The following is a 17,564-nucleotide window of genomic DNA, read 5'->3' on the forward strand; positions in this document are numbered from 1 at the left end:
CTTTGGAAGGAATGCCATGCGGGGCATACAGGACCTGGAAAAGACAGGGCTTCTGACAATTTAGCATTCCTTTTAACACTGCAATGGATTGTCAATTTTGATTATTTTTGTGTTGTAGTTCTGAAGTGAGATTGAGTCCGCAATCTTTGTGTCAGAGGCAAGAATGTCACCAACTGAAATATCGCTGACAGGAACTCCTGGCAGATTCCCAGTAAGGCAGTAGGACTGAGCACTGTAATTCCAAACTCCACCCCACCCACCCCCACCCCCTGCTAATCAAATGCAAACTGTACCTATCAGTGATTTTTAAAAAAAAAACTTTTCCTGCACCTTTAAAGGCCAGATTACCAGGACTACTTTTGCCCAATTTTGTCACCTACAGAAGAATATTGTGGTTCTTCCTTAAATGAGTTTAAGTTATGAAGTTTGAAGTGAGTTTCAAAACCTTTACTGATCTGTGTATAGGAATTATATTGCAACTGGCAATTTGTATGAGCTAATAAAGCAGGCTAAAAGGCTGGTAAATGTCTTTTTTTGGATAGGAGAAGATAATGGAGAACAAACCAAAACTGAGCAATTTTTATTCATTGAAGTGTTATTAAAATGAGCTGATAGGGTTGAGTGCTTCCACTGCATTAAGTATATTTACATATTTCAATATCAATTTTGCATCATTTATTCCAGAGGTAGGTGCAAGAAATGCAATCCTTTAGACTTTTCTGAGCCCAGTGTTATAAATAGGTCATGTGGAACGTTTTTTGCCTCATTCAAATGAACAAAAGATGTTCCAGAGACTGGTTAACTATTCAACGCGGCATGGATGTTCAATTTTTCTCTTAGCTGCCATCTAAGTACCATATATTAAAATGTAAACAAGTAGTACACATGACTGTGCAGAATCTTTTATAAACTAAAGCAAATTCACAATGATGCAACTTTATATTTATTTATTTGAATGAGTTGGTGTGAACAGTCTTAATAATGACTTGTAAAGAATGTTGTACTGAATGTAGTTTCTTGTTTATAAAGTTAATTTTGAACTGCAAGATTAAATATTAGCTTCGAATCATTCAGTTGTTTTAGTACCTATTTATAATTTCTACTCTTTTTTTTAAAGTAAATGTTAACCAGGTTAGTGAGTCCCTGATGGAACACTGTAGCAAAATCAAAAGTTCACTTGAATCTTAAGTGGGATTTCTGCTTTCTGTCATGAAAGAATTGCCAGGTAAAGTTGTCCAGTTGTAGTTTGTGGTTAACATATTAAGTGCACTCATTTTCTCTTGGAGGATGTTTGGATCTTATGTCGGGTTTGCCTTCTTAATTTTGCCTTCTCTTAAGAAAGCTGTGATTTTATTTTACTGGGCGATAATTCTGTTAGGTTTGCTGCCTTCCACTGTTTGCTCTGGTGGATTCGTTTCCTCTGTCTGAGGTCCTAATCTAGTTAAGCCTGCTCTTTGGGTGGGGGCGGGGTGGGAATGTGTTAATTTGCTGGTTTCCCTGTGTGACTGTCCAACAGGCATTACTGGCAAGGGACAAGAATCAAGTTCAAAATATGTGTTCCCCCTTCACAATCAGAAGTAAGATTCTAAGCTGTTGTGCAGACTGCAGGTGGAACATACGTTCATGTGCTTTGTGTGGCTATGTTACATGCCACTTATCAACTGTAGCCTTCATTGAGCCAATATCTTGTGCTCTGTATGGGACTACTTTATATTTGATATCTAATTATGAATGTAGTGTCGTGGTGAAGAAAAACATTAAAAATGTGTGCCAAAGTCAGCTGTATATCACAACCCTGGAACAGACCACTAAAGTTGCCTCAAAACCAGTATTTTTAACATAGACAAAATGTGCAATACCTAATGTTTACTAAAAGAGTAAATCCACAATATTCTACTGTTTTGGATAAAGAATTGTGTAAATTTGGAACAGTAAATGCAATCCACACTACATACAATTTATATTTTGGTGTTTAGAATGAGCATGAAGTAGATGTAGGTAACAGATGAAGCATGGTGGAGCACTGCACAGAGTACAACAAATTGTAAATGCAGTCAAGACAAACTCCACAGGTTTCTCAGTAAATGTCGAGGCATTATTTACACTTTTAGTCACTTTTAGTCACTGAATACTATTAAAACTTGACGACAAGGAATTCCAGTGCCTTTGAAGATCTAAAGCTCCACAAAAGCAATTCTGTCATGGACTGCCTCAGTGATTGCTTCCATAGTGATGGTTCTCTCTCCTTTTCAGGAAGCAACAATCCCAGGACTCTGGAAATTGCGCTGCAGCAATTAATCACCACAGTTCTAGCTTGTCTGCAGGTAGCTTGCTTTGCTGAGCTGGTATTTGCCCTTAATCTTGTCTAAGCTCCTATCCTTCTTATCTGCACCTCCTTCAACCCCATTTTTAATTGTGATGAACTACAAATGGTTCTATGATGTCTTCTGAGCTCCCAGGGCTTTCCCTGATCCTAACTCTAACATTCAGCTGTACCTACTTGCTACTAGGACTTATGAAGGCTAACTATTTGGGATCTGCTGCAGCAATACCTTTTTGGCAAGGAGCTTCCATTCTTTGTTCCCAGTATGTGTTTGACTAGCATCCTGAAGGTACTTCTGCTTCCAAATGCTCCAACAAACTGACTAACATTAACTGTTCAGTGACCTTGAATTATTCTGAGTGACATAGTGAAAACCTGGCAACAAGCCCTGCCCTTGTTCCTAGATAGGAGTGATTTTTATCTGCAGTTATAACACCCAGAACATTAGAATTCTCCAGCTACCTTCCTTTCCAAAGCTGCTAGCTCAGAACATAAGTGGATAGAAAAAAATTGATTTTCAAAAAATGATCCTTTCTAAATACGCTTCTATTTTGGCTCAATACAAGTTGGTTATCACCATATCATTTTTTCTTTACTGAGTCGACAAGTAAACAGATTTACGAAGTGTTTCTTAAAGTTGTCAGGTGTTTAACCAAGGCTTCAGAAGGTGACACTACATTTATTTATACCAGCCTAATTCAGTATGTTAGCCACTAGCTGCATGTAGCCAATTGGGAATTCAGAAGTGCCATATTCCTTTGGGTATTGTAAAAGATATGAGAAAATTAGTCATTGACATGTTTTCTCAATACTCATTCACATGACCAGTGTATATGAGCATAAACCTTTTGTGCAAATAGCAAGGTGAAAAACACGAGACTTGATTATTAAGCATTTAAATTTTGTTGGGATTATTGGATGATTGGAGCATTTAAGTGAGCTGACATTTCCCTGTTATGAGTTTGGTTGGAAGAAGGTTCTACTAAACTGCGTGCATGTGGCTAGAGCAGTGTCACAGTGGCCATAGGTTAACATTTTTGGTTGAAAAACATGCCCCAGTTTACAATGAATGCAAGCATAAACCACATTGTAAGAATTGCACTAATTTTTTCCCTCCCGTAATTGTGACAAGGTTGTATGAGTTGGACATTCAGGGCAGAAAAACAAGTGGGGACTCTGAGATGTTCGTTAATAATTGAAGTAGGAAGCCAGGAAACACAAGTGTGCAATAATGTTATGATCAGCTTAGTGTTGCGTAACTGGAATCTTTGCTCATCATTTTGAGTTAAGAATAATGATGGTCTTGCATGCCTGAGAGAGGATTTCTGCCCCTTTGTATTCTATCCTTCTAGGTATAACTGTCAGCATTCATTTTGACATTTTGATTACTTTTTGTTCCTTTCAAGATATTTTAATGGTGTGTACCTGAGCCCTCAGCTCTTTGTGGAACTCCACTGCTTTCAGCTTTTCACTGTCTGTACAGGCAGATTAGAGAGCTGAAGATGTGACAAAAAGAGGAATACAGCATTACATTTCCAGAAAGATACTGAGGATTTGTCACCACTTCTATTAGCTCCACCTTTGGCTGTTTTGCTTGGTTACCCTTCTGTAAAAGGCCATGCACATTTTGTATATGAACAATACAATATACAGGCCACGATTCAATCTCCATGACTTGGAATTCCTGTCTACTGGCTCAGTGTCCTGTATGAGCTGATTTTGTGCAGTCTTATTGAATTGCTTGTGTGTACAAAGGAAAAAGAAAAGCCATTGGATGATTGGTATGGAGAATGAAAAACTATAACACCATATTGAGGCAGAATGATGCTTTGTATTTAACTGTAATATCTATCGATGCTTGATCCTGGGGAGGCAGCAGTATAGTGGCAATGTCACTGAACGTGTCATCCAGAATTCAGGTTAATGTCCTGAATATATGGTTCGAATACCATACGGCAGGTAGTGAAATTTGGAATGAGTTAAAATCTGGAATTAAAAGCTACCCAATAGCCAGTTCTCAACTGTCATTTTAAAAAAAAAAACCCACCTGTTTCACTAATGTCACTTAAGGAAGCAATCTCCATCTGCCACTTCTCGGCCCAGCTCTGCACCCTATCAATGTCATGTTGTAGCCTGCAACAGCCCTTGGCACTATCTATAATGCCACTGACCTTTGTGTCATCGGCAAACGTACTAACCCACCCTTCCACTTTTTCATCCAAATCATTTATAAAAACTACGAAGAGCAGAGGCCCAAGAACCAATCCCTGTGGGACACCACTGGTCGCTGACATCAATATGGAATACTTTCCATCCACTACCACTCACTGTTGTCTTTTGGCCAGCTATTTCTGTGTCCAGACAACTAAATTTCCTTGTATCCCATGTCTTCTAACTTTGTGAATGAGCCTACTGTGGGGAACCTGAGTGCTTATGCTTGAAACGTTGAATCTGTTGCTCCTCCGATGCTGCCTGCCCGGCTGTGCTTTTCCAGCGCCACACTTTTTTTGACTCCGTGCCTTATCAAATGCTTTACTGAAATCCACATACACCACATCTACTGCTCGACCTTTGTCAACTTGTCTCGTCACATCCTTAAAGAACTCAGTAAGGCTTGTGAGGCATGACCTGCCCTTTCAAAGCCATGCTGACTATAGAATCATAGAGATGTACAGCACTGAAGCAGACCCTTTGGTCCAACTTGTCTATTCCGACCAGATATCCCAACCCAATCTAGTCTCACCTGCCAGCACCCAGCCCATATCCCTCCAAACCCTTCCTATTCATATACCCATCCAGATGCCTTTTAAATGTTGCAATTGTACCAGCCTCCACCACTTGCTCTGGCAGCTTATTCCATGCACGTACCACCTTCTGTGTGAAAAAGTTGCCCCTGAGGTCTCTTACATCTTTCCCCTCTCACCCTAAACCTATTCCCTCGGGTTCTGGACTCCCCCACCCCAGGAAAAAGACTTTGTCTGTTTATCCTACCCGTGCTCTTCATAGTTTTATGAACCTCTATAACGTCACCCCTCAGCCTCTGATGCTCCAGGGAAAACAGCCCTAGCCTATTCAACCTCTCCCTATAGCTCAATTCCTCCAACCCTGGCAACATCCTTTGTAAATCTTTTCTGAACCCTTTCAAGTTTCATAACATCTTTCCGATAGTAGGGGGACCAGAATTGCACGCAAATCACATCTGATTTATGTTGAATCAAACTATGCTTTTCCAAACTTATGTCTTAAAAGTTGAATAAGATGGCAAGCTTCTCCAATCCTCAAACAAATCTTTAGAATGAAATTTGGTTCTCGTATGTGAATCATTTGAGCTCTGCTGTCTGCAGAGTGCCGTGTTTGAAGCACTCGTTTACAGCTCAACATTCTTTTTATAAAGATAATTGAATGAACCAGAAATAAAATAATACATTGGGAAGTAACAAGGCTGGTTAGTTACTAGTCTGGAACATATATTGTCCCATCATATTCAGGCGCACACTACTAATATATATTAGTAACTCTCAGACATTGGCCTTCCCTCCAGCACTGAGTGTACTGGTTTCTCATTGCTATGTTGACTCAGCTTTTTTTCTCGTTCAATTTGTAGCTCAAGGCATTCAACCATGAGTGTGGCAAAGCTGGTGCTGATCATTTATTTTGAATTTCTGGTGAATTGTAGTGAGTAATTACAACATGTATGTTGGAAAGACATGACAAGTTTTCATTTTCTCTTTGTTGCTTATAGGAATAGCTTTTTCAGTGCCAAGAGCAGAGAAACCAGCCAGAAAGCAGTGTTATTGATTAGCGGGTGTGCACTGAGTGGTCTATTGCTCAATTACGTTTTGAAGCAGAATCTTAATCAATTCAAGACTGAATAGCTGTGAAGTTCCAATAGTTATGGGAGAATGTGTTGAAATTCTGAATGGTTTGCAATGGAAACTTATTCTGTCACAGTTTTGAATCACTGATAGATGCTGAATGTTAAAATCAAATCTCTCATCTTTTCATGGAGGGTTTCATTAACTGAATTCAGGTTCTTTGAATTTTTTTAAGATAACTGAAGTAAAAGGTTATGTATCATAAGATGATTACTGAAGCCTTGCAGTTAGCACTTGCAAGTTCAACCAGTTTAATGATGCAAAATCTGTTTCACAGGTGATCTATCTGGACCATGCTCCCCTTTTCTCCACTCCACTTCCCTCTTTTACCCCTTCCACCTCTTTCTCTCCTTCCTGTTTCATTTTTATTGACTCCTTCATTTTTGCTCTCCCACTATTTCCTCCTCGCTCCTTCTTTCTCTCCCCTTTCTCCTTTCTCTCTTCAATTACTCCTCTCGTATATTCTCTCACTCCCCCTTGCTTCTGCACCTCCGACTGCTTGCATGCATGCCTCTCTCTGTCTCACACGCATTCTCTGAATCTTTTCCTCCTCTGTATTACTCTTAGCTGTATTGGAAAAATCTCCTCATCTAATTTCCCCCACATAGGAATATGTAGGTTGCTAGGTCGTGCTCCCTCCTCGATACATGTCCAAGGCCCACTCCGGCTGCTTCAGTGCAAAGGTCCAGGCTGACACACTCCAGTGGAGTATGAAGGAGTACTCTATTGTTATGGTCCATCTGCATTCTGTGGTCCCCTGGCTTTATACTGTAGAAGAGCAGGGCAGCTCTCTTCGGCTGTCCTGGCACTAGTTATCCTCAATTAATACCACTAAAACAGTTTTTCTAGTACATTGTTGTTTGTGATAACATGGTTTGCAAAAACTGGCCATTTTTTCTTTACGTTTCCTGTAAATTACATTACATGTCAATAAAATAATTTGCTGGTGATAATCTGTGAATTCCTAATTTTGAAAGTAACTATGGAAAACCAAATTCTGGTTGGGGCTAGTGGGTTTTGATTAGAAGTGGAGAGCTCTGTCCTTCACTTCCCTGGTGTTGGAAAATGCCAAGCCATCTGCAGTTATTCTGCTCTGTTAACCTGGTAATGAGTACAAATTGAACATTGGACATTTGGGCCTGTATGGCTTCAGGGCGGCACGGTGGCACAGTGGTTAGCACTGCTGCCTCACAGCGCCAGAGACCCAGGTTCAATTCCCGCCTCAGGCGACTGTGTGGAGTTTGCACGTTCTCCCCGTGTCTGCGTGGGTTTGCTCCGGGTGCTCCGGTTTCCTCCCACAGTCCAAAGATGTGCAGGTTAGGTGAATTGGCCATGCTAAATTGCCCGCAGTGTTAGGTAAGGGGTAAATGTAGGGGTATGGGTGGGTTACGCTTCGGCGGGTCGATGTGGACTTGTTGGGCCGAAGGGCCTGTTTCCACATTGTAATGTAATCTAATCTAATCTAATGCGCACACAGTTCTATTATCAATTTTCATGCTCACTTCTTGAATTTGAGAATTTCTGTTGTGGAGTCGCAGGAGATGGGGCAAATACTAAACGAGTATTTTGCATTAGTATTTACTGTGGAAAAGGACATGGAAGATATAGACTATAGGGAAATAGTGCTGGATGTCTTGAAATGCATAAAAGTGGATAAATCCCCAGGACCTGAGCAGGTGTACCCTAGAACTCTGTGAGAAGTTAGAGAAGTGATTGCTGGGTCTCTTAATGAAGTATTTATATCATTGACAGTCACAGGTGAAGTGCCAGAAGACTGGAGGTTGGCTAATGTGGTGCCACTGTTTTAAAAAGGTGGTAAGGACAAGCCAGGGAACTATAGACCAGTGAGCCTGACGGTGGTGGTCAAGTTGTTGGAGGGAATCTTGAGGGACAGGATGTACATGTATTTGGAAATGCAAGGACTGATTAAGGATAGCCAACAAGGCTTTGTGTGGGGGAAATCATGTGTCCCAATCTTGGTTGAGTTTTTTGAAGAAGTAACAAAGAAGGTTGATGAGGGCGGAGTGGTAAATGTGATCTATATGGATTTCAGTAAGGCGTTCGACAAGGTTCCTACGGGAGACTGGTGAGCAAGGTTGAATCTCATGCAATACAAGGTGACTAGCCATTTGGGTACAGAACTGTCTCAAAAGGTAGAAGACAAGAGGGTGGTGGTGGAGGGTTGTTTTTCAGACTGGAGGCCTGTGACCAGTGGAGTGCCACAAGGATCGGTGCTGGGTCCACTACTTTTCGTCATTTATATAAATGATTTGGATGTGAGCATAAGAGGTATAGTTAGTACGTTTGCTGATACCAAAATTGGAGGTGTAGTGGACAGTAAAGAAGGTTACTTCAGATTCCATAGGATCTTGATCAGATGGGCCAATGGGCTGAGGAGTGGCAGGTGGAGTTTAATTTAGATAAATGTGAGGTGCTGTGTTTTGGAAAAGAAAATCTTAGAAGGACTTATGCACTTAATAGTAAGGTTCTAGGGAGTGTTGTTGAATTAGAGACCTTGGAGTGCACGTTCATAGCTCCTTGAAAGTAGAATCGCAGGTAGATAGGATAGTGAAGGAGGAGTTTGGTATGCTTTCCTCTATAGGTCAGGAGTAGGGAGGTCATGTTGCTGCTGTACAGGACACTGGTCAGGTCATTGTTGGAATATTGCGTAGGAGAGATGTTGTGAAACTTGAAAGGGTTCAGAAAAGATCTACAAGGATGTTGCCAGGGTTGGAGGATTTGAGCTAAAGGGAGAGATTGAATAGGCTGGGGCTATTTTCCCTGGAGCGTCGGAGGCTGAGGGATGACCTTATAGAGGTTTACAAAATCATGGGCATGGATAGGGTAAATAGGCAAAGGTTTTTCCCTGGGGTGGGGGAGTCCAGAAGTAGAGGCCATAGGTTTAGGGTGAGAGGGGAAGGATATAACAGAGACCTAAGGGGCAACGTTTTCGCACAGAGGGTGGTCCGTGTATGGAATGAGCTGCCAGAGGAAGTGGTGGAGGCTGGTACAATTGCAACATTTAAAAGGTATCTGGTTGAGTATATGAATAGGAAGGGTTTGGAGGGGTATGGGACTAGATTAGGTTGGGCTATCTGGTCAGAATGGACGATTTGGACCAAAGGGTCTGTTTCCGTGCTGTACGTCTCTATCTCTAATAACTAAATAGATCAAGATAGTACTTAACAAGCACTTCCTGTATGACACAATCTGGTGACTTCATCTTTTAGCCAATGGGGGAATTTAAGGTATTATTTCCTGTCTACACGCTTTAACAGTGCTCTCTTTTAGTCCAGTATTTGTGACGTTTTGGGGTAGAAAGGAATTGCTTATTTTAGTGCTTCAGCTCATTCTGTGCGACAGCAAATATGATTGTGTAGCATTGGTCATTGACTGAAATGTTGTCCCAAATTGTTTTGTTGAACAGATCCATGACTGACTGACTGAAGTTTACAGTTCATAATCGGATGTGTAGATCAAGAAAGTTTTACTGTTTTGCCAGTATTGCAATTACAAAGGGCCCCCTGCCCACACAACAAAAAAAAATGTAGAGTCTTACTGAGGCATTGTTCCAAAAATCAGAGTGAGTCAGAATCTAAGTTTGGTCATCTGCGTGTTGTGTTCCTATACAGATATTGATCATGATGGAGAATTAATTGGTAAATCCAGTCTTTTCCCCATCTGATATCCATGTAAGTTCATCTTCCAGCAGAGACTGTTGGTTAACCAGTGCAAGATTTAGTATTTTGAAATGATTCGCCACTCCTCCTATTTGACCTGGGTCAGTTACAATGCCCTGACTGAGATAATGGACTGGTTATCCATCTTTCGACCTTCTGTATGAGCTGGCAAGAGATGCATTTACCCCAGAGTCATTGGGGAAAAGGTTGAATTTTAAGCTTTAGTGTGTTGTAATTGCGCAGATGCACTGTACGAGAGCAGTGCCTGGTGCTGTATTCCAATACTCGAGTATCCTGAGGATAAAGGCAGTACTGCAAGTAATATGTTTGATGCTGAGCAAGCACAGTTTGGGCCTCATGTTACAGGGACCTGAGCACTGTTATAGGCCGGCACACAGCAAATCAGACTTTAAGAATGATTGTGCTGTTAAGTTCTGAAATATCAGTTTCTGATGGAGCAAAGCTTTGCCTTTTGAAAAGAGTGTAAAATCATTGGTCCAGATTGATCACACCAAGCCCATGTACGACTTGAAACTGCTCATCACAGTCCAGAGATTTTGGATAGAATTGTTTTATCTTCATTAAAACATGAGTAAACTTGTGGATTGAAGGTCATCTTTAAATTATACGCCCAATGTTGATAAGTTTGAAATATTGTATTTTGATAGGAAAAATAAAGTACATGATGAAATTGGGTGGAGAAGCTAGGGGGTATGGAAATCATAAGTAGCAAATCGGGTTAATAAGGGCATAAAATAAGCCGGTAAGCCTGTCAGAAAAGGTGACCAGGTTTTGGTTATTTCCTCTGGGAAAGAAGATCAGTAGACCTTGTCCTTAAAATTCTGTGTTTGTGGTGGATATGGAGAAAATGCTTGCACTTCTGGATGATACCAGAACTATTATGAATACGAAATAGTCTCTAAGGAGTAGAGAATTCGGAAGAAACTACTCACGATGGATAAAATGTGAAACTTACCTCTAAAGGGCACAGTTGAAGTGAAAAGCATCAATGCATTTTCACTGAATTTGGATGGACTCACAGAGAAAGGATGAGAGAGATTCAATGACGTAGTGATGGTCTTGTGTGCAGTATGCACTCCAATACAGTCCTGTTGGGCTGATTGACTTGTAACTTATTGCTATAATGCCACTGGCAAACAAGACCATGTTGCTATGTCAGAGAAATACTCGCGCAGGCTACTATCTCTGAAAAGGGACCATAGGATAACTTCTGGGGTATATATTACACACACTTGTATTGAGGTTTCTCCCTTTAGCATGACACCAGCATATTGAATAAATGTTGGTCATAGGATATAAGCTGTTACTCAACAGGTTGCAGTCTCCCCTCTGTATCAGGAGTCTGGACTCAATTCCTACACCAGAGGCTTGAGCGGAAAATACAGTTTAAAGTCCTGAAGGAGTCCTGCATTGTTGGAACTACTGCTGTTAGGATGCAACATTAGATGAGTCTTCCATCTGCCCTCTCAGGTGAACGTCAAAATGATACCATGCGTTATTTAAAGTGTGATAGGAATGTTCTCACCGGTGTTTGGCTTCATGTTTCTTCTTTGACCAGTGACACAGAAACAGATTATCGACAACAGAGTCAGAATTTTAATTGTATAAATTAAAAATTGGATTTTTGCCTGAGCATGTATGAAGAGACATTAAAAGACCGTTATAGCACAGTGCTACAGTTCCTGCCTTTGAGCCAGAAGTCTGGGTTCAAATCTAACCCCAGAGAGTATTTATAACATATCTGAACAAGTTGATTAGTAAGAATGTATATTGAGACATGAAATAACTCTGCTAGAAGGTCAGAGTTCAAGTCCTATCATGTCAAATATATGCAAACAGGTTAATTTCAAAAAGAAATTCATAAATAGACATTTCTTGACACTGCAGCACTTTGGAGCTGTACCTTTTTAATATTTCACTTTTTGAATAAATCCAAAATAGAGCAATAATGGGTGACTTGTTTTCTCCTTCACCATCCTGCCATGAGTTTCACAAGGTATGCAGTGGGTAAAACTGACAGTAACACACAACTTGAGGAACTATAGGCTACATTACCTTTCAGAATACAAAGTGACAAAACTCTCATTACTCTGTAAGAGTCATTGATGAGTGCCAGAAGGTAGGCATGTCGGGAGTAGCACCTGAAGTCAGGATTAACCTGGTGAAGTTACAATGCACTCTGTTTAAATGCAAAGCAATGTAAGCAGCATGTGACACAGCAAAGTGATGTTACGACCAACAAATCAAATCTCAGCTCCACAGAACTGCATCGTACATAAGTCATAGAGTTGTATGTACAGCATAGAAACTTGCCCTTGAGGCCAATTCATCTATGCCGACCAAATTTCCTAAAATGAGCTAATCCCATGTGCACGTGTTTAACTCCATCTATGTGATGGTGGAGCACAGCAGATGGTGCAAAGGTGAAGCATGTGCAACCATCTTCAACCAGAAGTGCCAAGTGGTTGATCCATCTTGGTTGTTTCCTGATGTCTCCAGCATCACCAATGTCGATCTTCAGACATTTTGATTCACCCTGTGCGATAACAAGAATTGATTGAAGGCACTGACTACTGCAAAGACTATGGCCTTGCCAGCATTCTGGCACTAATACAGAAGATTTGAACTCCGAACTAACCATGCCCCTCGATCTACAAAAGCTGCAACAGTTTTGTCAAGGCAACATATTTTATTTTGCTGTTGATGATGGACCAACATGGGAAAAGGACTATTTTGGATGAAGGACTATAGAAAGATTTTGGAACTCGGTGAGAGTTGTGTTTACACAGTTGCTTTGTTCAAACAGTGGGGGAAGAGATCTAAGATGGCACCCTAAGATGTTGGAGCAGAATTAGGCCATTTGGCCCATTGAGTTTGCTCTGCCATTTGATCATGACTGATGTGTTTCTCAACTCCATTCTCCTGCCTGCTTGTAACACTTGATCTCCTTAATGATGAAAAATCTATTTATCTCTATCTTAAAGACATTCAATGACTTCCATAGATTCATTACCCTCTGGCTGAAGAAATTCCTCCTCATCTCTGTCCTAAAGTGTTTTGAGGCTCTGTCCCCTGGTCTAGTCTCTTCTACAAGTGGTAACATTTAACATCCACTCTATCCAGGCTTTTAGTATTCCGCAAGTTTTAATGAAATCGCACAAACACCATTATATCCACCTAAACTGCATTGAGTGCAGACTCATTAACTGCTCCACATATGACAAGCCACACATTCCTGTACTCAGTTTTGCAAACCTCCTCTGGACCCACTTTTAAGGTCAGCACATCCATCCTTGCACGTGGGGAGTGTGTCCGTCCTTGCACAGGCAGACTTGCACTGGGTATGTATGTGCTGCATGTGCACAGCAAGCTTTGCCCATTGACAGATTGCTGATTTGGTTTATGCCATTGGGCTCAGTTCTGGATGCTGATTCTGGCTCTTGGGCAGGTGAACAGCTTGTGTGTTTATGATACGGGGAGAGTTCCCTCCAGACTGCAGAGCATCCAAGGTCTCTCCACAGAAGTAACAAAAACTTGGAAAATAGCTGTTCTATCCCACCAGCAGCTGCCTGTAACCAGTTTTAGAAGGATTCTGCAAGTCATGTGCTGAGTGCCCTGTATTTTCAATAAATAACTGAGACTCAGGAATGAAGGAGATCAGAACAGAAGGAAGACCTTAGAAAAAAAACACAAGGGCCAATTCATCAAATTCTGTGGACTGGTACTATTGAACTGTTTTTCTAATACTTTTCCTTCTGCCTCTAATATGTTTGTTTATTTGACTGTCTATCTGTATGCATTGATAACAGTTTAATAAGGAGTTAGACTTTCACATAGCAGTTATGCGATCCATACTTGCATTTACCTGTTGGAAGAACTGATTTCTTTGGAATAAGAAGTTTCTTATTAAGTACAGAAGCCTGGTCAGTGTTTTCTGTTTACCTGAGTTCATCAGAAAGGAAAATTGAGACTTCCAAAACCTGTCCACCATCTACAAGGCACAAGTCACGAGTGTGATGGAATACTCCCTACTTGGCTGGATGTATGCAGCTCCAACAGCTCTCAAGAAGCTTTACAATATCCAAGCCAAAGCAGCCAACTTGACACCATATCCACAATTATCCACCACCGGCGCTCAGTAACAGCAGTGTGTACTATCTACAACATGCATTGCAATAATTCACCAAAGATCCTCTGGCAGTACTATCATGACTTGGAAATATGAGGCTGTTTCTTTAGTGTTACTGGGTCAACATCCTGAAAGTTATTTTCTAATGCATACACCAGAAGGACTGCAGCGTTTCAAGAAGGCAGTTCCCACCACTCTCTCCAGGTATTTAGGCATGGACAATAAATCCTGATCAATGTTGCAATGTCCAATCTGGGAACGAATAACCCAAAATAATCCAACGCTCTGATAAAAATTGAAAAATTGCTTCAGCATGGATGACGTAGAAACCATCAGTCATGTGAAGATTGGGCTTAAAGTTTCTATCTTGATGCCGGGTTGTCATTTTGTTGTGACTTCAGTTCTTGTTTAAGTTGTTAAATTGACTTCTGGAAATGGAACCTTTTGAGAAAGAGTTGGATGTAAAAAAAAGTGTCCATGTAAAAACTCTTAACTTGAGATGTGACCAATTGGTTGGGTGAAGGCACTTTGACTATTCCCATAGTCGAGCCAAGTTCTAAAATTCTTTTGGAGTTCTAAACCACAAGACATCCATTTATGATTAAGTTGATGCTTACTGGATGTCCCAAAATACTTCCTGAAGCTTCCTGAAATGTAATCATGGGTGTCATTGTAAATAATGCAGGAACCAATGTGCACTTAGCAAACTCCTTTTAAATATTAATGTGATAATGACCAGATAATTTTTTTTCTGATGTTGATTGATGGGTAAATATTGGTCTGGACACCATGGATAACTCTACTTTGAGAAATAGTTGATCTTTTACGTAGACTTAAACGTGCAGATAGGGCCTCAATTTAAGAGCTTATCTGAAAATTAACAGCTGTGACACCAACTCCCTCGGTCCTACACTGGAATGTCATCCTTGAATTTTCTGATGAGTGCCTGGTATGGAGAGAGGAGGGGTTGAACGTGGAGTCTTGTGGTTCAGACTGAGTCACAGCTGACATACCAGTTTGGAGTTACTCTGTCAAATTCCATTAGCCATTGAGAAAGATGACAGGAAAGAATGTTTCTAAATACTTTGCAAGTTGACCAGGGTAGCATTCAAAACTTCAACTTGCTCACATGACGCTTCTGGAGAATGCCTTGAAGTCATTTGAGAGTTTGCTTTTATGAATTTACCTTGCTGGAATTTTTTCTTGTATAACTCTTGTCTGTCTCTCCCAAGTCAGATTATAGCTATTATAGTGTTCAATGCTATGTTAGTAGTATAGTGCAGGCACGCTGTATAGTTGGCTGTATAATGTAGGGGTCCTCATTTATTCTAATCCTGGACTTGTAATGTGGACTGTAATGGGCCACAGATTTCTCACCATCAAACCAGTTTTGTTGTTTTGAACCTGTAATCTGATGGATCTATCCTGTTTATTATTCACACAACACCAGGTTATAGTCCAACAGGTTTAATTGGAAGCGCTAGCTTTCGGGCGCTGCTCTGTTATCAGGTGGTTGTCCTGATGAAGGAGCAGCACTCCAAACGTTAGTGCTTCCAATTAAACCTGTTGGACTATAACCTGGTGTTGTATGATTTTTAACTTTGTACACCCCAGTCCAACACTGGCATTCCAAATCATGACTGTTTATTATTATTTAGTAAGTCATTACGAATTTGTCATTAGCAAGCCTCATAGCATAATACTGGCTCTTTTCCATGTAATCATTTTGTCTTCCCTCTCCCATTCCCATGCCAAAAGCAAATAATCTGGATTTTGAACACACAATGAATTTTGTATTGATGGGTTGGATGCTGAATTGTCTGCAATTTCTCAGAAGCACTTAAAATATATTTCTCTGAGCAAGTCTTCATTGGTGACACATTGTTTCCTGCATTACAGAATACATCGGGGATGGAGGATCAGAATGAAGATGAGTCTCCAAAGAAGAATACAGTATGGCAGGTAAAAATTGTCTGTAGAAAATAGGTGTAAAGCACATCAAGGAGACATGCAATCTTTCCCTTGAATGAGCGTTTAAATTGTGGGTGGTAGGAAATGGATGGTGCTTATGTACAGATCAGTTCTACAGTCAAACTCATTTAGCCTGATCGGTCAATGACCTGAAATGTTATCTCTGTTTCTCCCTCCATAGATGTTGCCTGACTTGCTGAGTGTTTTCAGTTTAGATTTGTTAGTATGCAGATCAAGAGCTACCCAGCATTAAAACGTACTAGCGTAAGTGCAATTTTATCAGAAGTAAGTTGCACTTGTACAGCACTGGCCATTTCCAGGCTTTGCTTTTGCCAATTAGTGCTTCACCTTCAAATTATACAATTCAAGGTGCTTCTCCAGTTAGGACAGTATCTATAATTGTACTCTTGCTCTGTGACTATTTTACACCGCTACCAATACTGAAATCCCACCGGCATCTCTAAGTTGCGAGAAATTCTGTCCTCCTAAATTTGGCCTATCATTGAAGTTGTATATTAGGGTGGGATATTGGCTGGGGGTAGGATGCTGTCTAAACCACCCAATATAAAAGTATATTAGAGTTAGTACAATTTTATCAGTAGGTGGATTTGTAAAGGGTTCAGGTGTATGGTCTCACTTGTTCAACACAGTAAAATCATCCAAGGTGGCTCTGATGGAGACAACCTGGGTTCAAAGCGATGGTGAGAGAAGGGTTTGTAATGGTTTTCAAAGGTACAATCCAAGAATGGTGTTTGAGCAGAGGTTTAGAAGAGAGAAGTTTAGGGTTTGTCATGTACTGAGAGAATAAGCCAGTGAAAGGTAGGGCAATGGAGACAAAGGAAGTGGCAGAAATCGGGAGTGGGTGAGGTCATGCACCTGTAGGGTTTTGCAGATGAAGGACAAGGATTCTGAAATTGAATTTGAAATGTTTTCAAGAAGGCGGTCCTTGTAGAAGGGGATGTGTTTGTGCCCGTGTGTCTGGCAAGTGCTGAACAAGGCCAAGGAATCTGAAAATAGCACCAGGCTGCTTTCTGTTTCCCAGTGCGAAGCTGAAATCTATTGACAGGCAGAAATTTGAACACCTCATTCAATGTGAAGAGTCCAGAGCCTACTAGAGGTAGAGAAAGCCTGAGGTCTGATATTATTGAAGCATGGTCATAGCTTGGCTGACTGCATCCTTATGCTGTTCAAGACCCGGCATGTGGCTGCTGATCAGGGTGCAAAGCTAATAGCAAATTGGTGGCTGAACATTAAACAAGCCCATCACTAGAGCTGAGGTTTACTTTTCCATGTTAGAGTTTGTTAGATTGCTTGTGGGCTGAGATGTGTTGAAAATAGATTCTTGGAAAAGTAGCTGCTGATAGGCTCAATCCAAAATGAATATTTTTTATATCCTATGGTCTTAATAGGAATAATTCATTCCTAACTGAATGAGGCTAACATTTTGCTGCTTGGGGACATCAGTAGTGCTGCCTTTAAGCAGTTCCCTTTTGTTCGTTTTAGTTTAGGCTTTAGGTCTCATGAATTTAAGCACGGTAATGCTAGTTGATTGAAGCATTGTATAT

The 17,564-nt window shown here is 40.7% G+C and overlaps 1 protein-coding gene across 3 annotated transcripts in view; it reads left to right on the forward strand.

Annotated features, from left to right (window-relative positions):
• Positions 1-17,564, forward strand: part of LOC122556778 (F-box/WD repeat-containing protein 11) — a 177,509-nt gene that overhangs the window by 81,007 nt on the left and 78,938 nt on the right. For all 3 annotated transcript variants that reach the window (XM_043703932.2, XM_043703930.2, XM_087995466.1), the window contains one exon: positions 15,928-15,990. In XM_043703932.2, the coding sequence (XP_043559867.1) occupies positions 15,928-15,990 (63 nt within the window). The remainder of the gene's footprint in view (positions 1-15,927; positions 15,991-17,564) is intronic.

The sequence above is a fragment of the Chiloscyllium plagiosum genome, unplaced genomic scaffold, assembly GCF_037043375.1.
Source record: "Chiloscyllium plagiosum isolate Xiang-an unplaced genomic scaffold, Cpla_swu_hap1 HiC_scaffold_16, whole genome shotgun sequence".
NCBI lineage: Eukaryota > Metazoa > Chordata > Chondrichthyes > Orectolobiformes > Hemiscylliidae > Chiloscyllium > Chiloscyllium plagiosum.